The following is a 23,665-nucleotide window of genomic DNA, read 5'->3' as shown; positions in this document are numbered from 1 at the left end:
CGATGATCTTCTAAATTACTCTAATGTACGAGGAGGGGATCGTATTCGGATGCAAAGGAGCTGGTAGACAGCATTAGTCAACTAACCTAACTCAGGCATGCTAATTCATCTAGTTTTTTGATTGCAAAGTAGGCTGCTATCTAATTTCGAGTGTACAAGGATCCACAACTCAATTAACACTTCAACTCAAAATCTTCCCTTTCCCCCAAATTTTCTTAGCCACCAAACAAATTACCACAGAAAAAACATACATCATAAACATATGCACACGCGCGCACACACACACACACACATATATATATATATATATATATATATATATATAGAGAGAGAGAGAGAGAGAGAGAGAGAGAGAGAGAGAGAGACAGTGAGAGAGAAAAGGGCCAGGAAAGGAGTGTGACCTGATGTTCAAGCCTTTAGCACAGGTTTCCTCATAAGTTCTGACCATCTCCTCAGCCGGAGGCAGGTTGTCTTTCGGGAAATCCATGACAATGACCAGTGGTTGTAATCGCACCCTTCGAACAGAGGAGAGGAAGAAGAGTGAGAAAATGACAGTGCAGAGGTTGCAGAGAGAGAGCGATGGAGGGTTGAGAGGGAGCAGAGGAGAGTATCCTCATCTGAGAGGAAAACCGATGAGATAAAGACCAAAAGGGCGGCTGGATTGGCAGCGCGCCTCCCCAAACGAAAATCGACGGCCCCCCACGCATGCAGAACAGTGAACTCTGATCTTCCATGGCTGCCCCCAACCAGCCCAACCAGCTGGTTCGAAATGGACTGGAAATCTCTGAGCGAACGAAACGTTCGCAAGGGAGGAGATGCGAATGGGGAGGGGCAAAAAGGGAAGAGGAGAAAAGGTTTAGTGGAGGGCATTTTCGGCAATTCACTGTGCTGAAGAGAAAACAAAACATGCAACAACAGTTAAATGAGGGGCATTCTCGTAATTGCACTGTACTTAAGAACAGTGTTTAGTCGGATTGCCGTTTAGTATATATATAATATAATTTGGGCATATTCAAGTGAGTTTATGCTATATCTGTAAGTGCCTATAAAGACTGACATTTGTGAAATTATCCAGATAAGGCCATGTGTTTCACCAAGGTTCTCTTAGAAACCGATATTATATGCCTCTAATGGTAAACAAAGAAAGGCATTGCTTAAGTTAGACATCAAAGAATAGATGCTGAGTGGCCCGCTTTACTCTCTCTGTTTTTGGGTTCTTTATGGTTTGGAACTTACTTAGTGTGATCAACTACATGAAGGACTTGGTTATAAGTATTGAGCAAGCAAAGGAATATATACTTGAATTGGCCATGACTACTTGTACTTCATTAGTCGCCCGTCTCTCTCCCTCACCTCTCTCCGTCGGTTGGATATTACAAAATTGATATGATAAGTGGGGACTCTTCTTTACATTCTAACCTAACCTAACAACCAAGGATTTCGACCAAAAACAAAACCTAAGCAACAAAGGAAGGCATTGCTTAGGTTAGACTAAATTTGACTAATAGATGCTGCATGCGTCACTTTACTTCCCCTATTTTTACTTTAAAGATCAAGCAAAGAACAATAGTATATATCCCCGAATTCGCCAGTACTTTACTAAAACAAGAATATCAATTAATCGTTCTGATTGTAATTTTACTTGATTTTGAGATGAAAATAATAATAATTCTAGCTCTTCTTTTTTGCATGTATGCCCCTCAATGCTGGTCTTGATTTTGGAAATTTTGGATGGATATGTTAATTCTGAATAAAATTTTGGAAATTTTGGATTCATTTCACTAGCTAGCTAGCAAGTTTGAGACTTCCACAGTGAACTAAAAGACTTGCCCCTAATTCTTTACGCTTCATGGAATCTGGACTGCAACGTCTTTGGGTGACATGTTGTCCTGTAATTGAGACTTTGGTATCTTATACTTTTATTTTGTCTTCCCCTCATGTTGCCTTTCTATATGAAGACATATTTTTGTTTCAGTTAATTAAAAGTCATATACTCCGTTTAAAAACAATATATCCCAATTCCCTTGTATTCACCTCCTCAACAGAACCATGGCTGATCTTGCCTTTCCATTGGCAACCAAACTCATTGAAAAGCTCGGGTCCATTGCTTCTGAGCAGATCTGCTTGGCATGGGGCGTTAAAGCTGATCTGCAAAAGCTTGAACGCACAATGTCCACCATCAAAGATGTTCTCTTGGATGCCGAACAGAAGCAAGCTCATAACCAGCAGATACGCAGTTGGCTAAGACAGCTTAAAGATGTATTTCTCGATGCTGAGGACTTGTTGGATGAGTTTGAGTGCGAAGCTTTGCGGAGGGAAGTGGTGGAAACATGTCATGGCACAACTGGAAAGGTACGCCGTTTCTTTTCTGGTTCTAATCCAATCGCATTCCGTTTGAGAGTAGGTCATCAAATGAAGGAGATTAGAGAGAGGTTAGATGAGCTCAAGTCCAATAAGGCTATATTTGATTCTCTCACTAGTATTGATCATCATGGAGGTGGTGGTGATCATCATGAAAGAGTGAATGTGACCCACTCCTTCGTTCGTGCTTCAAAGGTTATTGGTAGAGAGTCTGAGAAGAAACAAATTATAAATCTCTTGATGGAACAAGGTGAGGTTGACCAAAGTGGGAATGGGAATGTCTCTGTTATTCCTATAGTGGGGATTGGAGGTTTAGGGAAGACCACGCTTGCCAAGTTGGTGTACGATGATGAAAGGGTCGTTGGGCATTTCGAAAAGAGGATGTGGGTGTCTGTTTCGGTGGACTTTGAAATTACTAGATTGATAAAGATGATTCTTAGTTCTGCATCAGATACTGAGATGAGTGATAAATTGAGTCTGGATCAGTTGCAAGGAAGGCTACGTCATGCTTTAAAGGATAAGAAATTTTTGCTTGTTTTGGATGATGTTTGGAATGAGGATCCTATTAAATGGAGTGAGTTGAGAGATTTATTGATAGAGGGAGCCAAGTCAGGAAGTAAGATTTTAGTGACGACAAGAAATACCTCGGTTGCTGAGATGATGGGTACCATTCCAACAAACATTAATTTAGAATTTCTTTCTTCCGAGGATTGTTTTTCTTTGTTTGTAGAATGTGCTTTTAAAGAGGGACGTGATAAAGACTATCCTAACCTCTTTGAAATGGGAAAGGATATTGTCAGAAAGTGCGGAGGGGTTCCATTGGCAGTGAAAACTTTAGGGAGTCAACTATACTCAAAAACCGATGAGCGCGAATGGAAATTGGTGAGAGATTCTGAGATATGGGAATTGAAACAAGAAGATGCTGGTTACATTTTACCTGCTTTGAGATTGAGTGATACCCGATTGCCTCCTCATTTGAGACAATGTCTTGCTTACTGTTACCATCTTCAAAAGGATAGGATTGAGTTTAATAGTTATGCATTGATCAGATATTGGATGGCACATGGAATCCTTGATCAGTCTCGTGTTCAAGGGAATATGGAGTTGGAAGACATTGGGGAGCTATATTTTAAGGATTTATGGGCGAGATCCTTCTTTCAAAACGTTATTGATTATCATATGTTCTACATATTTGATATGCATGATCTTATCCATGATCTTGTACAATCTGTTGCACAAGGGGAGTGTTTTACAGTGAAGTCTGCAAACACCAAAGACATATCTGAAAATGTTAGACATTTGACATTTTTGGAAGCTGGCCAAAATGTTTCAACAACCTCGCAAAAGTTGAACAAAGTGCGGACTATAATAGCACAGGAAACAAAGATTGATGAATCCTTCATGTGCGCTTGCTTTTCAAGATTCAAGTATTTGCGAGTGGTTGGGTTAAATAGATGTTCATTACAACTGTTGCCAAGTTCCATTGGTTCCTTGAAACATTTGAGATATTTGAACTTGAGTTCTAATGAAGCAATAACGAAACTCCCCAATGCAATTTGCAGACTGCATAGCTTGCAAACTCTATATCTTAATGGATGTGAGAATCTTGAAGAGTTTCCTAGAGATATAAGCAAATTGATTAGCCTCACATCATATACATTAACCACAAAACAAATAAGTTTTACAGAGAATGGGGTGGGATGCTTGAAATCACTTCAATTTCTTTGTATTATCGAGTGTAGTAATTTAACCTCTTTGCCGCCTGAAATGAGCTATCTTGCTTCCTTACGGACTCTGGTGCTGCAGAAATGCGAACAATTGGATTTGGGGAATGTAAACTATCAAGGAACTCCACTGAGGCTCCAAAAATTGTGTATTATAAATTTACCACAGATGGTGGCATTGCCTGAATGGTTTCAAGAAGCGGCTAACACCCTTCAATTCTTGCATATTGGCATGTGTGCACTACTACAAAAAGGGCAAAAGACGACCAGTAAACAACGACGGTAGATCAAAAAACCGTCGTTGTTTTTTAAAAGACGACGGTAATAGAAACCCGTCGTAGAAACATACTTTAAACACCTAAAAAACGGCACACGTATAGATATTTTGAAACCACGACGCACCAAATTAAAAAAGCGTCGTCTTATTACAAAGGTATTTTCAGAGTTAAAATCTGAACCTAAAAACAACGACTGCATCTATGAAATCACCGCCGTAGAAAGTAAAGACGACGATATAAAAATAAGACGCCGTGTTAATTAATTAATAAACACGACCCAATTTTCTTAGTCAGCGACGCATAAATTCAAAGGAATCTACGACGGTTAATTACAAAAAAAATCGCCGCTTTAAATTAAGTTACCACGACTGTAAATATAAATTTATCGACTTTTTAATTATAATATACTACGACGGTATCCATAACTCTACTGTTGCATAATTGTACTAACCACGACGGTTTGTTAAATTAACGACGTACAAATTTTATGCAATTATTCGTCTATCATTACCAGAATGAACTCTGTTCCTCATCATAATCGAACCAGAATGAACAAAGGCAATGTTTTAGAAGTGGATGATGTGCCAATTACTCTCACAAGGAGTTTGAGGGCAAGAAGCTTGTCTCAGCCGCCAAGGAAGGTCTCAAGCTTGATGAGAGTGAAGACGAGGCAAAGAAGAAGGAAGAGTTGAAGGAGAAGTTTGAGGGACTCTGCAAGGTTGTGAAGGATGTTTTGGGTGACAGAGTGGAGAAGGTTGTGGTGTCTGACCGTCTGACCGTGCTGGACTGCCAACATGGAAAGAATCATGAAGGCTCAGGCCTTGAGGGATAACAGAGCGGCTGGGTACATGTCGAGCAAGAAGACCATGGAGATCAACCCAGAGAACCCCATCATGGAGGAGCTGAGAAAGAGGGCTGATGCAGACCTTGTTCTCCTTCTGTGCAGAAAGACAATATTTAGATGATGTGTGCGTGTTTGTGTCTTTCAGATACACAAACGCGCCCACACATCAACATCCAAACTGAAAAATGAAAGCGAGATGAGACAGAGAGGTGATGTGCCTCCAGAGAATTGAGAAAAAGTTGAAACCCTAATTGAAAAATGAAGACGACAGAAAGACAGAAAACCCATTATTTATAAACAAATCTTATATACCACGTCGGTGTTTTAAAATATAGATGTTTATATATAACATACACGTCCTTTAAATTTAAAATAAGGTCGTATAAATTATTTAACAACGACGCTATATAAAAACGACGTTGTAATTTTTTGGAAAATTAATTTATTGTGTAATTAAAAAAATTACACGTCGGTATGAGTAATTAAAACGACGTGGTATTAATTTTTAACGTCGTTATTATTGAATATAAGGTCGTTTGGTAAATTGGAAAATGACGATTCATCTTTTTTGAAGAAACATGCGTCGTGTAATTCGATTTCAAAACGTCGTTTCATTAAAACATACCGTCGTTGAAAGTAATATTATAGGGCAGTGTTAACAATAGCGCCGTATAATGTATCATACTAGGGCGCATACTATTAATAGCGTCGTTGTTATGAAAAGGTTTTTTTTTTATTATTTTAAACTTTTCGCCTTCCTGACCCATACTTGCATTGGTTCCAAACCCGAGAAAAACTTTCAAGCTTTTCTCATTTTTCATTCTCCAAGAACTGTTTCAAACTTTCAAGCTTATCTCCTCTTCGTCTTCATCTCTGAACTGAAACACCAAACTCCAGAAGAAAGCTTTCATCGCAAGCAAAGGGTAAGCATTTCTGGAAGGATTTTTGTTCCTGTTTTGCATGCGCATATCATTTTCTTTTTTTTAAATCTTTTTACATTTTTTCTTTCCAAGTTTGATAAAATTTGCAGACAAAGACGAAAAGTTTCCAAGTTTGAACACTACTCTGGTTCTTTTACTTCAACTAAATAAGACGACGGTGGCTTATTATTTACGTGGTTAGATTTATAGACCACGACGGTTCGTCAGTCACCCTAGCGTCGTGTGAAAGTGTTCGTCGTTGTTTTTTAAAATGATATCCTTTTTTTGTTTTTGATTTTTAAGGATATCATTTTAAGTTTCCAAGCTTTCATCGCATGTTTGATTTCTCTGAACAATGGTTTTTGTTTCGAAAATCTTTTTAATTATTTTTCTGCTGAAAATATTTTACGTTGTTCCTAATTTGTTTTTGTGGTATAGACGACGGTATATTAATATTTACGTCGTTTTATTTTCAATACCACGGCGAATGTTTATTATTAACGTCGTTGTAATATTTAATACTCTGTTTTTATTATATCATAAGACGTCGGTTGTTTATTATTGACGTCGTTGTAATATTTTATCACGTTGGTGATTAATTACCGTCGTGTAAAATTATTATTACGTCGTTTGTTTTGTTCTTACGTCGTTTGAAATATTATAATACGTCGTAGTTTATAAATAATCGTCGTAGTTTTTCTTAATTTCACTGATATATTTTCACTTGCAGGTTTAATTTGTCTGTAACCATGGTTTCTCAATCCCAAAGTAAGGAGTCTGGTTTGAAAAAAAATGAATCCTCGAAGAAGGAGCTTAGAGTTGTAAATCCTCAAACCAAGGCCTCGAAGAAGATGAAGCTTGTTTCATCTTCTGAGACAGAACCAGCCAGCACGACAACTATTTCTGAGGAGGCAAAGTCAGGTCGGGGTATGAGCACAATGCCCCGTGTTGTGCAGAGAAAAATTCAGAAAATCAAGCCTGTTGTTGAGTACAATGAAGAAGGGAAACCTTATGGCCGTGCACATAATGAGATGCAGTCCTACATTGGTGTGTTGGCACGCTCCAGAGTCCCACTTGTGGACAAGAAATGGGTTCAAATATCCAAGGATATAAAAGAGCAGATTTGGGAAGCCGTTGACATGGCTTTTGTGGTTGGTAAAGGGGGCAAGCAAATGGTGCTATCTTCTGCCGCCAAGAAATGGAAAGATTTCAAGTCCACACTAACGAGGTTTCATATCCTTCCATTCATCAAGGAGCAGGATAGATTAAGGCAGCCCCCTGAAACATACAAATTCATAGAGAAAGCTCAATGGGATGCCTTTGTAGCTTCAAGGTTATCTAAAGAATTTGAGGCTGTGCATGAAGAACAATCACAGAGGAGGGAGAAACTCGAGTACAATCATCGATTGTCTCGAAAAGGATATGTTGGTTTTAAGGAGGACTTGAAGGAAATCATGCCTGGGGTAGATATTGATCGATCTACCTTATGGAAAAAAGCAAGAGAAGACAAACATGGTAACATCCCGGATCCAAAGACTGCAGAGAAAGCAAAATTAATTGTAAGCCTACTCACTCTGTTTTAAAAATTTTATTACGTCTGCTGTTATATTTTTCCGTCGTGTGAAAAGTTTTCCTACGTCGAAATATTTTAAAAGGCGACGTTAAAGGTCTGAATCTGGAATCCATGCTCTGTTTTTTGTAATTATAACATAAGACGTCGGTGTATTATTATTGACGTCGTGTTAATATATTAATAACGTCGGTATTTAGTTAGCGTCGTCTTAAATATTATATTACGTCGATTGTTATGTTATTGAGTCGTGTGAAATATTATATTACGTCTATTTTTTATAAATAACCGTCGTTTGTTTCCTTATTCTGACTTTTTATTATGTCTTTTTGTTAGGATGATTTGCAAAAGCAAGTCTCTGAAGGCACAATTTCTCTGTCAGGATCCAATGATGTTTTGACAATGGCTTTGGGTCCCGAGCATCCAGGAAGAGTTAGAGGTGTAGGGGCTGGGGTTTCCCCTAAGCAATACTTCAACTTACCTAGACAACAGAAGGTTAGGTTTGCTGATCAATTGAAGGAAAGTGTAAGACTTGTCCTTCAAGAAGAGACTTTGAAAATGGAGGCTAGATCAAGGGAAGAGAGTTTAAAGATGGAGGCTAGGACGAAGCAATTGGTAGAAGCTGAGAGGGAAAATTTGCTGAGTCAGCTTTCAAAAATCATCCCCAATTTTGATCCAAGCCTGCTGAAACTGAATACATTGTCCCAAATCCAAGGGCAAAGTCCCAAAAATCCAATGTCTGACAAAGCAAGCTGTTCTGGGGCACTTGATGTTAGAGCCCTACAATATGAGGAGGATACTGCCAAGAATGGGGAACAGCAGGAGGAAATGGTAACGTCTTTGAACTTTGAATTTTCTGTTTCTCTGTTTATATTTACCGTCGTCTGTTAATGTTTACCACGACGGTTTATTTATTTGTTTTAATTTTTCTACAATGTCATTTATATATTTCTTTATTTCTTATAACAGAAATCAGGGGAAGTTGAAAAGAGAGTAGAAGGAAAGATACTTGAGATAGTTGAACAGGTAAATTCTCATAACTTTGCTTTTTTCAATTTTTTTTTTCAATAAAGGAATTACCACGACGTTTAATGAATGTTACACGTCTGCAATTATTTAATTGAATGTTTAAATTGTTGTACAAGCTTAGATACCGTCGTAGTATATGAAATACCACGACGTTTATTATTTACCGTCGTGTGATTAAATATACACGTCTGTAATTATTAAATACCGTCGTTTGTTATTATTACCACGACGGTTTAATTTAATTGTTTTACTTTTTTTTTTTTTGCCCTTTTTGTACTATGTCTTATATATATTGAGTTTATTTCTTATAACAGAAATCTGGGGATCGTGAAAAGATTGAAGAAAAGAAAGATGAAAAGGTAAATTCTCTTAACTTTGCCTTTTTCATTTCTTTTTCAAGTTTCAGACGTCTATATTTTCTTTCAACCGTCGTTTGTTTTAATTGAATGTTTAAATTATTGTACAATCTTTCTTATATATATATATCTCTTTATTTATTAAAACAGCAATCCAGTGTTGGAGAAAAGAAAATTGAAAAGGTAAATTCATTAATTATGAATTTTGCATTTGAATTAGACGTCGGTTTTATTTAAACGACGTAATAAAGTATTCATTACGACGGTATTTTGTTACCGTCGTGTAACTCATTTTAAGACGACGTTTTGTTATTTAAACCGTTGTTGTTATTTATTTACCACGTCACTTATGTTGCTTTATTTGTTTAAACAGAGTACTGAAGTACCAGATTATACAAAGCTGGAGTTGCCATCTTCTTTACAATCCCTTTGTAGTTATGTTGAATCGACACTAAAGCCTCAGGAGAAGGCTATGAGCTTTATGATTGAGAAGGAGGTGTTTGGCATAGATCGTAACACCTTCGTCTTGCATGAAGATATTACCCAATTTGCTGGCATGGAAGAAATTGGGGCTACTGTCGTTGCAATATATATGAGGTTTGTCCTTATCAAATATTCATTTGACACTCTCCTTTTGTTTAAAAAAAAAAACACTCATGGTTTCAATTCATATATTTAGGTGCCTGTTTGATCATCTGAAAGCTGCAAATATGGTGAATATGGTTGGCTTTATAGACCCTGCTCTAGTTAGTGCTGACGCTGGTTCATTAACTGAAAGATCACGTCTCGTAGCCAATCGTCTTCAAAAAACAGATGGTGAACAGATATTCCTGATGCCTTACAATCCAGGGTTAGTCTCCAAAACAAAAAACAGGATTTTGTTTGTATGATGCTCTGCATATAACACTATTTAACCTTTATATTTATTTTGTGCAGCCGTCATTGGGTCTTGATCATTGTAAGAGCAAAGAAGGAAACCGTATATTTTCTGGATCCACTGCCTGGAAATCGGTTTGTGGATGAGGACGGGAAAAACATTGTGAACTCTGCTCTAAAAATGTATAATACACACATAGGCAGAGTAGGCCGTAAAACACCTCTCTGGAAAACTCTGCCCGGCACTCCAAAGCAACCAAGCAGTGTAGAATGCGGGTATTATGTCATGCGCTTTATGAGAGACATCATAAAGGATACTTCCCTGGAATTTGAGAAGATGGTAAGAAGACAATTTTCAGATTTATTTTTATGTGGGTTTTTATATTATCAACGACGGTAAATTAAAAATACCGTCGTTGAATATATATACTATGTCGGTGAATGAATAATAGCGTCGTCTGTGAGATTAATCTTTGTTTATGGACTGCAGTTTGCCAAAGGAAAGGATCAAGCGCCATACCCCCAAGCTGCCATTGAAGAAGTTAGGAAAGAATGGGCAGAGTTTGTGTGTGTTCATATGGAGTAGAGGAATTTTAGCATACTTAAACATTTTTATAAAATGTACAAATTTTGTTAGAATTAGACAAGTTTTTGTACAAAATTGGTTAGAATTCCCAAGTTTTTGTTGAAATCAACGTCCCTGTAAATTTGTTGAGGTTTTCATGTTGTGAAAAACCGTAGTTTGTTCAAAAAGACATTGTATACACATAACAACGTCACAGTTTTTAAAAAAGCGACGTAAGAGGTTTTTCAAACGACGCTCTTGGTTCTATAGACGACGTTGTTTTTTTGATATTAGACGGCGAGAAGTTAAGAGTTGTGGTCGTGGAAAATATTTTGTACGTCGTTTTATGTGCAAAAATGGTCATGGTTTAGAATTTAAACGACGTTTTGTTTTAAAATTAAGTCGTTTATAATAATTTAAAACGTCGTTAATTTATTAACGCCGACGTGGTTTGTGGGTTTTATTCATAATATTTTATTCCATTTCATTCAAATATTCATAATAAATTGAAAATAAATCCAAAAAATGCAACGTCAACTCCTATGAAGTCATTGAGATATTTTCTTCCCCCTTAAGCTTTAAAAAATTAAGTTTGAGTTATACAAATTTAAAATTACCACCAAAAAGAAAAATGTTTTCACGAGTCACAACATCACTTATACTTTAATGGTTTAGGGTTTAGAGTTTAGGGTCTAGGGTTTAGGGTTTAGGGGGATGAAGGTTTATTTTTGGGGTTTAGGGTTTATGGTTAATATATATTAGGCCCTAAAACCATAAATCCTTTTCTATAATTATTTAAAAATATATATATAATTTATGGTTTATATTTTATGGTTTAGGGTTTAGGGTTTAGGGTTTAGGGTTTAGGGTATAGATGTCATATTTAACGACGGTTTTATTGTTTTCCGTCGATGATTTACGAAGAGCGCATTTCTAAACCTTGGTTTCTTTAAAATGACGTTGTACACACATAACAACGTCATAGTTTTTACCAAGCGACGTAAAAGGGTTTACAAACCGTCGTATTATAAATTTATAACGACGGTAAATAATTCATAACTGACGTAGTTATCACAACTGCCGAACGACTGTATTTTAATAAACCGACGTGGTTACTTTGGGGTTCTGAAAACGACGTCGTTCTCTTTTTAATACTCGCCAAGTGACTTTTGGATTTCCCATGTAGTTATGACGGCGCTTGTTTATCTAAACGGACGTTGATTATTAAAATATGACGTCGCTATGTATATTAGAACCGACGTTGTACTTATATAATTTGTTTAAATATGATTTTTTCACGCGTTTTTTAACTCTCAGTTTTCAATTAGGGTTGCAGAATGATTCCTCACAAGAAATTGTCTTTCTGAAAGCAAATGGGTTTGCAGAATGATTCCTCACAAGACCAAGCATGGGTTTGCTACATCCTCCTGTGTAGCAAGGGTGGAACCAGCTTTAGAACCTGCATGGGTTTGCAGACGCACAACCCACAACAGGATCTAAGGCTGGTTCCCCCCTGCTACACAGGAGGATTGAAGTTGATCACTGTGGAAAAGGGGACTACAATGTAACCAGGAATCGAGGAGTGAGCTTTTCACACTTTGTTGATTTTGATTTTCTAAAATTATTAGATATTCATCTGTGGCTGTGCAGGAGCTTGAGAACAAGAGGAAGGAGAGGGCCCAGCTTGCATATGAGAGGAAGAAACAGTTGAACAAGCTGAGGGTGAAGGCAGAAAAGAAACCACGATGTATTTTCCAAATTTGTGTACATATATTGTGTAAATATTGATCAATATTTAACACGAAGAGATTTGCCTTTTAAGATGAAAATGTTGTTGAGGATTGAGAATTAAATTTTGTTTTGTGTTAAGAAAGATATTACCAAAATAAAAGAAAAATTAATTAATTTTAAAAAGCTATAAAAATAAGACGGCGGTTTACAGAGAAGGCAGACGTATAAATTGAAAAAATACGACGGTAATTTGAACTTAGGACGTGGTAAATAAACACGACAGTAGTGTTGTAGGTACCGTCGTAGTATGCTCCAAAATAATAAGTCGATAAATTAATCTCTCGCGTCATGGTATATTATTTAACACGTCGTTTTTTGTAATATACCAACGTGTATTAATTACATATACACGTTTAGGTTGTGGAAAATGGTTTGTACGTCGTTTTCTGTGTAAAAATGGCCATGGTTTTAACTTTAAACGACGTTTGTTTAAAAATTACGTCGTTTATTATAATTTAAAACGTCGTTAATTTATTAACGCCGACGTGGTTTGTGGGTTTTATTAATAATATTTTATTCTATTTAATTCAAAATAATTATAATAAATTGAAAATAAATCCAAAAAATGCAACGTCAACTCCTATGAAGTCATTGAGATATTTTCTTCCCCCTTAAGCTTTAAAAAATTAAGTTTGAGTTATACAAATTTAAAATTAAAACCAAAAAGAGAAATGTTTTCATGAGTCACAACATCACTTATACTTTCATGGTTTAGGGTTTATATAAATTTAGAAAAGGGATTAGGGTTTAGGGTTTTATGGACGAGATATTTTAGGACATAAAACCCTAATCCCTTTGGAGAAATTATTTTTTTTAAAAAAATATATATATATAATTGTTGTTTTATTTATTAGGGTTTAGGGTTTAGGTTATATTTGTCTATTAGGGTTTAACGACGGTATTTTGGTTTTGCGTCGTAAGTATATTTACAATGACGCCATTTTTAAAATAAGCGTCATGTTTAGGTTGAACTTTTAACGACGATTGTGTTTTTGTTTCCGTCGATGTTTTTAAAAAAGCGCGCTTTCTAAAAATTTCACCTCGACCTAAAATTTTCAGATTTCGCTCTAACTCTTATACAAGTTGCCAAAATTTCTGTGTCCTAAAACATTTCGCTCCGCTCTCTCACTTCAACTCTAATTCAAAGTTGGTCTCTCCGTCGAATCCAAGTTGGCCAAGTTTACAACTCCGTCGAATCCAAGTTGGTCATAAGCTGTGAGCTCTGCCTACCTGTAAGTGCAAACCCTAATCTCATGCTTGTAAATTCATTGAATGATATTCAGTTCTGTGGTAAAGGGTTTTGTGATGTTTTAATGTTGTCGACGGTATGGGTTAATGGATTTAATGTTTATTGTTTTCATGAATCGGGTTTAGGGTTTAATGTTGTCGGATCTTTTAATACTCTCTGTTATTATGAATCGGGAATGGATTTAATGTTTTCATGCTTAGTATATGTTGGTTTCGTGCTTAGTATTAATGTATATGTTGTGTTCTGAATATATTCTGGGTTCTTGAAAATAAACTGGGATTTCGAAATCTTTTTTATGCATACGACGACGCTTGTTTTAACAAACCGTCGTCTATAAAAATATACCACGACGCTTGTTTTAACTACCGTCGTGGTTCAAGTTCGCGGGCGTCTGTTTCTTGCTAGCATTAGACGACGTTTTTTTAAAACCCGTCGTCTATATATGTGTAAAACGTCTGTTGTTGTTAAAAAACCGTCGTCTGTTTACTATATTATTTGCTATTAAAACCTTATATAATCTGCTATAGTGATAGTCATTGCTTGTCTTTTCACCTTATATATGTTGTGTTTTAAATATATTTTGGGTTCTTGAAAATAAACTGGGATTTCGATATCTTTTTATGCATACGACGACGGTTTTTTTTAACAAACCGTCGTTTGTAAATATATACCACGACGCAGTTTTTAACTACCGTCGTGGTTCAAGTTCGCTGGCGTCGTTTCTTGCTAGCATTAGACGACGTTTCTTTTCAAAACCGTCGTCTATATATGTGTAATACGTCTGTTGTTGTTTAAAAACCGTCGTCTGTTTACTCTATTATTTGCTATTAAAACCTTATATAATCTGCTATAAGTGATAGTCATTGCTTGTCTTTTCACCTTATTATAGATAATAGGATATAGTGTCGGAGATGGATAAGTCATGGATGCACTCGGATAGAAGATCGAAGGCATATGAGTTAGGGGTGGAAGCATTTTTGCAATTTTCTGTAGAAAATCTTCTAACTACAACGCATATCCGTTGTCCATGTGTTAAATGTGCAAATTTGAAATTGTTTGGGGTTGGAATTATAAGGGATCACTTATACTTTAATGGAGTTGACCAAAGCTATAAAAATTGGACATTTCATGGAGAACCTTGGGAACCAATTGCAACTAGTAATGCTAGTAGAAATGTTGAAGAAGATGATGACCATAGTAGGTACAGTTTTGTGTCTGAAGAAATAGAGATGGATGATAATGATTTTGGTGATTTTGGATCCGATCCTTATGAGTTTGCTAATGTGATTGGGGATGGAGATCAACCATTGTACCCTGGTTGTAGAAAGTACACCAAGTTATCGGCATTAGTGAAGTTGTATAATTTGAAGGCAAAACATGGGATGAGTGATGTATGTTTTACAGAATTATTGATACTTCAGGGCGAGTTGCTTCCAGAAGGAAATACAATACCGGCCTCTTTGTATGAGGCAAAAAAGACTTTGTGTGCATTGGGGCTGAGTTATGAGAAAATCCACGCATGCCCCAATGATTGCATCTTGTATAGGAAGGAGTATGAAGATTCAACTAATTGTCCTACTTGTGGTATCTCAAGGTGGAAGGAAACCAAAGATGGATTCTTGAAAGAGGGTGTGGCAGCGAAGGTGTTGTGGTATTTTCCTCCAATTCCAAGGTTTAAAAGGATGTTTCAATCACATGAGACAGCTAAGAATTTGACTTGGCATGCTGCTAGAAAATCAATTGACGGTCAGATGTCTCATCCGGCGGATTCCCCGTCTTGGAAACTTGTTGATGATAAATGGCCCGAGTTTGGTAATGAGCCGAGAAACTTGAGATTGGCTCTTTCATCTGATGGATTCAATCCCCACAGTTCTCTAAGTAGCAGATATAGTTGCTGGCCAGTTATCTTAGTTACATATAATCTCCCACCATGGCTGTGCATGAAACGAAAGTTCATGATGTTGACTTTATTGATTTCCGGTCCTAAACAACCCGGAAATGATATAGACGTCTACTTGGAGCCTTTGATTGATGATTTAAAATCTTTGTGGGATGGGATTAGAGGAGTGTATGATGCACACATAGGAGAATATTTTACACTCAGAGCTGCATTACTGTGGACCATTAATGATTTTCCCGCCTATGGAAACTTATCTGGTTGTGTTGTTAAAGGATATAAAGCTTGTCCAATATGCGGCGATGATACACCTAGTCATAGGTTGAAAAATGGCCACAAAATTTGTTACATTGGGCATAGAAAATGGTTACCAATTAATCATCCATATAGAAGGCAACGTGCAGCTTTTAATGGGAAACCTGAATATGGCACGCCTTTGGAGCCATTAAGGGGAGAAGAAGTGCTGCATATGGTTGAAGATATTAATTACATATGGGGATCGAAAAAAGGGGGAGGTGGAGGTGAAAATGATGGTGACAGAATTTGTTGGAAGAAGAAGTCAAAATTCTTTGATCTTGAGTATTGGAAATACCTTCCAGTGAGGCATGTCCTCGATGTTATGCACATTGAGAAGAATGTTTGTGATAGTATCATTGGTACATTGCTGGAGATCCCTGGAAAAAATAAAGATGGGATTGCTGCTCGGTTAGATTTATTGAACATGGGGGTCAAAACTGATTTGCAACCCGAGTATGGAGAAAGAAGTACTTGTTTGCCTCCAGGGCCTTGGAATTTGTCAAGAGCAGAGAAGAGAGCGGTTTGCAATTCTTTCTATGGTATGAAGGTCCCTGAAGGTTATTCTTCAAATATAAAAAATCTTGTATCTTTACATGATTGTCATACCTTAATGCAGCAATTGCTCCCTGTGGCAATTCGTTCTGTTTTGGAGAAGCCTGCAAGGTATGCAATAACTCGTTTGTGCTTCTTCTTCAATGCTATATGTGCAAAGATGGTTGATGTTTCCAAGCTAGATAAGTTGGAAGAAGATGTAGTAGTTACTTTGTGTTTGCTTGAAAAATACTTTCCACCTTCATTCTTCGATATCATGGTTCATCTAGTAGTACATCTTGTTAGAGAAGTTCGTCTATGTGGGCCAGTTTATTTTAGATGGATGTATCCGTTCGAAAGATATATGAAAGTTCTAAAGGGGTATGTTCAGAACCGTACTCATCCCGAAGGTTGCATTGCGGAGCGTTATATAGCTGAAGAAGCTGTAGAATATTGCACTGAACATTTATCTGATATTAGTACAATTGGAGTGCCATCAAGTCAGAAGATAGGAGTTTCAAAGCCATTATCAGGTTGCACAGTGAGCTTAGTTGATCGGGACCTGTTGAACCAAGCACATCTATATGTCTTGGAGAATACGGAGGAAGTTCTACCTTATATCGAGTATGAGTTTTATTCCTTAAGTTTCCATTTTAAATTATTCCTTATGTTTATCTTATATGTTTGGGACCGTAATGCTTGAATTTTTCGTGTCATGTAGGGAACATATGATCCACATCAAGGCCGCTTATCCAAAATTTAGAAAGAGAACAAAGTGGCTGCAAGATAAGCACAATAGCACTTTCATTCAATGGCTACACTTCAAGGTATATGTTATTCAATAACATATTGGACTTTTAATTTTCTTCTTTCTATGTTAGATTGAATTAAGATATGATTAATTTGCAGGTTCAAAGTGAACTTGATGAGGGAGGCAATCATGGGGTATCAGAAAATTTAAGGTGGCTAGCAGCTGGTCCAAACATGGCAGTGCCATTATATAGGAGCTATCTTATTAAAGGTGTTAAATTTAACATCAAGGCACAAGATGATGTGCGGACAGTTCAAAATAGTGGAGTTTATTTACTTGCACATACCATGCAAGTTGCTAGTGCCAAGGATAAAAACCCAATTCTCTCAAATATGGGTTTTTATGGTGTCATTCAAGAAATTTGGGACCTTGACTACCAAAAGTTTACAATCCCAGTCTTTAGGTGCGATTGGATAGATAGTACTTCCGGCCTTGTAGTCGACGAACTTGGATTTACCCTTGTAGATTTGAGTAAAATTGGACATAGGAATGACCAATTTGTTTTGGCTTCTCAAGTCAAACAAGTATTTTTTGTTGACGACCCGATGCATCATGGTTGGTCGGTAGTGTTATCAGCGCCTAATAGAGAATATAATGATGATGTTATTGGTGATGATGTCTTAGGTGATGTGAGAATTGAGTGTGAGCCATTTACTAGAGGGATGCCAAATGTTGACACATTTGATGAACTAGTGGGTGAGTTTGGGAGTCAAAATATTCGAGATGGGTGTGAAGATATATGGATTGAATGATGCTCTTGTAATTTATGAAATTATTTATGCCCTAAACAGCACTACTGTATGACATTAATTTTGCAATAAATTGTAATGTGTTTTCTTCACTTTCATTATGCAGGTTTTGGACACAAAACAATCAGTACATAAAATACTAGTTCAGTATTATAAAACGACGGTCCTTATAAAACTGTGAAAAACAGACGTCTGTTGCCATAAAATTGTCAATCAAAAATGACGTTTTGGAGCATTCAACGACGGCATTGAATTAACCGACGTCTAAAAGCGAACTAAAAGTGAAAAAAGACGACGTTATTGTGAAACAGTTATTAACGATATCACGTCGGAGAAGGATAAAGAGCCGACATGTAATTACAAATAACATGACTTCAGTACAATAATACCGACGTCTTGGATGGATTAGACGACTATTATTTTACTAAAGACGACGTATAAATAGAGAAACACGGCTGTCTTTTACATGATCACGACGTTGTATATCACATACTACGTCGTTTATAGAAATAAATATGTCGTAAGTCATGAGCCTAACATATTTTCCACGTCGGTTATGTAAATATATAAGACGTAGTAAATATTAATAACGTCGTATTTTATTTATTTAAAGACGTAGTATATACATACACACGACTGCGTTTGTATAAAATAGGTCGTCTATTCTTCTAAATGAAAATTTTTTTGTTCATTTTTCAGTATACAGACGTCGGTTGTTTTTGTAAATGACGTTGTTTATTATAACAACGACGGTGATTTACCTTAACCGCTATTTCCACGTCAATATTAATGGAAAAAGTGAAGTAACAATACTATTTCACGACGGTTATATAAATAGATTCGACGTCGTATGATTTAATAACGTCATATTTTATTTATTTAAAGACGTAGTGTTTTCTTTTACACGACGAATGTTGTATAAAATAAGTCGTCTATTCTTCTCCATGACAATTTTTTGGTTCATTTTTCAGTGTACAGACGTCGGTTTTTTTTTGTAAATGACGTTATTTGTTATAACAACGACGGTGATTTACCCTAACCGCTATTTCCACGTCAATAAAAAGTGAAGTAACAATACTATTTCACGACGGTTATATAAATATATTCGACGTCGTATGATTTAATAACGTCATATTTTATTTATTTAAAGACGTAGTGTTTTCTTTTACACGACGAATGTTGTATAAAATAAGTCGTCTATTCTTCTCCATGACAATTTTTTGGTTCATTTTTCAGTGTACAGACGTCGGTTTTTTTTTGTAAATGACGTTATTTGTTATAACAACGACGGTGATTTACCCTAACCGCTATTTCCACGTCAATATTAATGTAAAAAACGAAGTGGCATTACTATTGCACGACGGTTATATAAATACATTGGACGTCATATGATTTAATAACGTCATATTTTATTTATTTAAAGACGTATTGTATTCTTTTACACGACGGAGGTTGTATAAAATAGGTCGTCTATTCTTCTCCAGGACAATTTTTTGGTTCATTTTTCAGTATACAGACGTCGGTTGTTTGGTTGTTAATGACGTTGTTTGTTATAACAACGACGGTGATTTCGCGTCGTGGTTTTACTTTGCAAAAGACGTCGATCGATTTTACGACGGTTTGAAAACCAAATTCACGACGGTGAATTCCCGTCGTCTTTTGCCTTTTTTGTAGTAGTGGTGAGAATTTGGAGGCATTACCTGAGTGGTTGGCAAGTTTCACATCACTCACAAAGTTCGTCATTGGTTCATGTCAGAAATTGTCGTCTCTGCCAGAAGGGATGCATTCTCTTACCTCCTTAAGAGAACTTGTGATTGATGATTGTCCTGAATTGGAGAGAAGATGCCAGCGCAACATTGGAGAAGATTGGCCCAAGATTTCTCATGTGCCACATGTTTCCTTTGAATTGGTCTATTGATTTCTTGATATATAATATATGCGAACAAGGTGGGTCCTCTCGTGTATTTGTTCTTTACTAATATTATTCCTAGTTTCTTTCTTCAACTGTCTCAATATTTCTTTCTTTTCCTCTATTTGTTTGTTTTCTTGTGTCTAGGTACTTACTGGGTTGTGTTTTATTTAGTTTGGATTGTGTCATGCTTGGATTAATTTGATTTGATTTTATTCAAGTTGTGGGGTGGACGACCAAAAACAAAAGAATCATCTTTGTAAATAATAGTTGTGGACATGCGTGGTGTGGTGTGCACAACGACTTCGTTTACGTTCTTTGTAGAGAGATTCACTATTATACCCAATATAGGAGCCCAAATTATAAAAAAAACCCTATATCAAATGAACTTCAAAAACACACTTAAAGCCCATTTACAACATAACAAAAAGGCGTTTAACTTCTTTTAAATTACAAAATTGTCATTGATTTCTTAAAACAAACTCAACCCCAGAACTTCATAAAAAAAAGCCCAAAACACTGAATAGGGCATCAAAGTAATTTAGTAATCAAAATTAAATTTAATAGGGCTAGCTATAATTTTTTGGGTTTTTTTTTGGGTTTGTTTATAGAAATTAAATGGTGTAGAGTTTATTTATAATATTAGTGCTAAGAATGGGTATATAACTAAATATCTGTTCTTTGTATCGCTTGCTAATTCCAGTATTGTATACATGCAATGTGATGATTTCATTCATACATAACATCTTAATATTATGATAATCTTTATTTGTTTATTTATTTATTGTTATGATGTGTCTCCTCAGGTACATCAAAAGTTTTGGTGGCATTATGGCTTTACATGTGAAAACAGGAATACAATCAAGTTGGCACTAATTATTAAATTTTACTCTTTTGTTTGGTTTGGGTTGTATCATTGGTGATCAATTTGTTCTTATTTAACTTTTAGACCACCAAAATTAAAACAATCTTCTTTGATAGTATTTCTTTGTGCCTCCCATTCACCCCGTAACGCAGAGCACAACAATTTAATGGTATTCCTGCACAAAAAAAATTCCTTTTAAATTTAATTTAAAAGTGTTGGCTTAATTATATTTCCGCTGGCACAACAATTTTTGTGATTCTACACTATAAATTTAATTTATAAACTGTGTCACAACCAAAATTAAAAATTAAAAATAAGGGTCAATTTCACTTTTTGGTCCTCCAAGTACAGCTTGGTTTAAAAGCAAAATAAATCAAAAGATTTCATTGCTGCAGCCCTACAATCAACATTTCAAATTTTGGCATACTTGATGAGAAGGCCCTGATAAATAATAACTTTGTATAACATTATAATGTTATTTATGCTCCCATTTCTCCAAGAACATAATATAATTAATTTTTTTGCATTATCTTAGATCTTGGGCATGTCGACTCTACATCTTAAACTAACATAAACTCTCTCTTTCTCAAAGTAATATAAAATTCTGTAATGGTGAAAAAATTGAAGTAAAATGTATATGTTCCCCACACCACATGGTGTTTATAGCATTTATATGTTCCAAGTTAGTAAACATGCGCCTAAACCACAGTAAAATAGTATCCCCGACTTTTCAGTGAGAGTCTACTCCCTGCCTAGGCTTAGTGTTTTTTCTCCTAGTTTTCTTCTAGGTTTTCTTGGCGGCTACTTGTTTGCCGTTTGGGTTGGTTTTTGAAACTGGTTATCTATGATGGATAACATGATGGATAACATGGATTTTATGGCTGCGAAGGAAAATGTTGAGGAAGTGGTTTGTTCTTTTCATAAGGTGTTGTCGTTAACAAATGAATAACAAGATGGCCTTCAAATCGAACCAGATGATACGACAACGATGAACGAGCGGCTCCATCTCTGTTTGGTAGGGACAATACTTACTGATCAAGGTTTCAACCATGAGGCTTTCAAACAAACCATGTTGAGGGCCAGGGGTACAATGCGAGAGGTGGGTGTGAAGGACCTGCAAGATAATCTTTTCTTATTCACGTTCACAACTATGCGTGATAAGGAGATGGTGATACGAGGGGGACCTTGGAATTTTGATAAAAACCTGGTCTTACTAGAAACACCAGATGGTAATAGAGCACCGAACAGAATGGTTCTTCAGAATGCTAATTTTTGGGTTCAAGCGCACAATCTTCCGTTAAATAGAATGACTGCTATGACAGGGTGCTAGATTGGAAATAGGTTAGGTCAATGCATTGATGTGATGGAAGAAGCAGACGGTGAATGTTTGGGTAGGTATTTTCATTATTAGGGTTCGGTTGGATGTGACCAAACCTCTTCGCAGAGTGATGAAGCTGCGATTTGACCACTCTTTAGAGGCAGTGATTGAGTTCAAATATGAACGACTACCTGATTTTTGTTATGTTTGTGGGAGGATTGGCCATGTAGTCAAGGAGTGCAAATTTGTGAGTGCCATAGAGAAGGAAGCAAAAGAAAAGCCTTATGGTTCCTGGTTACATTCGAAGTTTGAGGTGGGGAGGGGGAGAACTATTAGTCCAAGGAAGCAGGAGGAAGAGAGGAATAGTCAACGATCTTTTGGGAATAAAGAAGGAGATTGTCCAGGAGTGGGTGGGGATAGGGGGTCTAGCGGTGGGCCACATGGGAATTATTTTAAACATAAGGAACATGGTACTGGTGGTTCAATTACAATTGAGGATGATTTAGTTGACAATGCATCTTTGGCAAACAAACTAAAGTCTAAAAAGGGGGTGGTGAAGGGGGGAGTAAATTCACAATCAATGAAGGAGAATTCATTGGCTGAGAAATTTGAGGAGGCTGCTCGCTGCCGGAAAGCGGAAGAAGACAAAATTCAATGAGCATTGCACCATGTAGCTTGGGAGACAGCACAAGCAGTAGCTGCTGATGCGCCATCTACCAAGCCTAACATTCTGAGTGATCAGAAAAATAGAAGGGGGGGTGATATGGAAAGTAAGAGAGATGGAGCTGTGTTGATAAATCAAACAGACACTTAAAAAGGTGAAGTCGGGTCCCTTCCTAAAAACAATGTTAAGACAGTGGCAGCTTAAAAAATAATGAGGACACTATTGTAAAAGTAGGAGCATAAGCTGATACAGAGAAGGAATTGAAAAGTGTACCTGAGAAAGTGGAGTCAGCAGATATGGCAAATAAAGAGGAACAATCTGCACTTATGCAAATTGACAATGTCAGTAGTTTTGAAACGAGGGGAGAGAAATTGGTTAAAGCAGGTGGAGGGAGATGGAAGTGCAAGGCACAATTGGTGAAACCGATTGGAGAAAATACAGGTAGTGGGCTTGAAAACAATGTGGGAAAGGAGAGGAGAAAAAGAAAATGTGATGAATGTTGCGTCGATTCAACTGCACCAAAATGGATTCAGCTGCATCCTCAACTTATGATACTCGCAAGTGCACGAGCCGTTCGGTAGTATAGCATACGTAAGTGCGAGGTCGATCCCACGAGGATTGATGATAAATTGATTCAATTTGATTTCCCTGTACAAAATAGAAATGAAAACAAGGTTTAAATATGATTGTGAAAACTACAAAGATTAAAAACAAGAAAGAAAGAAAATGACTAACTCAAGCAAATAAGTTCCCAAGTTCAATTTAGATTAACGGATTGATTCTAGCTAAAGTATGATTAAGCCATGGTATTTTGAACGATCCGTAAAACCTCAAAATCGATCTACAATACATATATAAACAGATAGAGCATGAAGAGTAGATGAAGTTTCATACCTCACTCGACGAAAATGGTGGCAGGAGTCTTTGAAAACGGTGTCGAAAAGTTCGAAAAACACTTGAACTTCCAGTCGTTCCTGTTTAATTTCCTTGGGTTTTTTAGCTGAAAAATGGGTGGGTTAGATAGAGTACATCGATACCAAACTTTTGCAACTAATTTCACT

At 36.6% G+C, this 23,665-nt stretch overlaps 1 protein-coding gene across 1 annotated transcript; it reads left to right on the top strand.

The window, feature by feature from the left end:
• Window positions 1-2,049: 2,049 nt before the first annotated feature.
• Window positions 2,050-22,598, top strand: LOC110774259 (putative disease resistance protein RGA4). Its single transcript, XM_088244602.1, has 2 exons — window positions 2,050-3,788; window positions 22,034-22,598. The coding sequence occupies exons 1-2, from the start codon at window positions 2,050-2,052 to the stop codon at window positions 22,596-22,598; spliced, it is 2,304 nt and encodes a 767-aa protein (XP_088100728.1).
• The last annotated feature ends 1,067 nt before the right edge of the window (window positions 22,599-23,665 follow it).

This window comes from Prunus avium, chromosome 7, assembly GCF_965620075.1.
Source record: "Prunus avium chromosome 7, drPruAviu1.hap1.1, whole genome shotgun sequence".
Lineage (NCBI taxonomy): Eukaryota > Viridiplantae > Streptophyta > Magnoliopsida > Rosales > Rosaceae > Prunus > Prunus avium.
The sequence above is the reverse complement of the archived record's forward strand: the minus strand, read 5'-3'. Positions and strand labels throughout refer to the sequence as shown.

Excerpts from the sequence above, each read along its gene's own strand:
- LOC110774259 (XM_088244602.1), top strand. The coding sequence starts at position 2,050 with ATGGCTGATCTTGCCTTTCCATTGGCAACCAAACTCATTGAAAAGCTC. Across the intron at positions 3,789-22,033 it reads GCTTGCTTTTCAAGATTCAA|GGTTCGGTTGGATGTGACCA; the intron begins GTATTTGCGAGT and ends TTTCATTATTAG.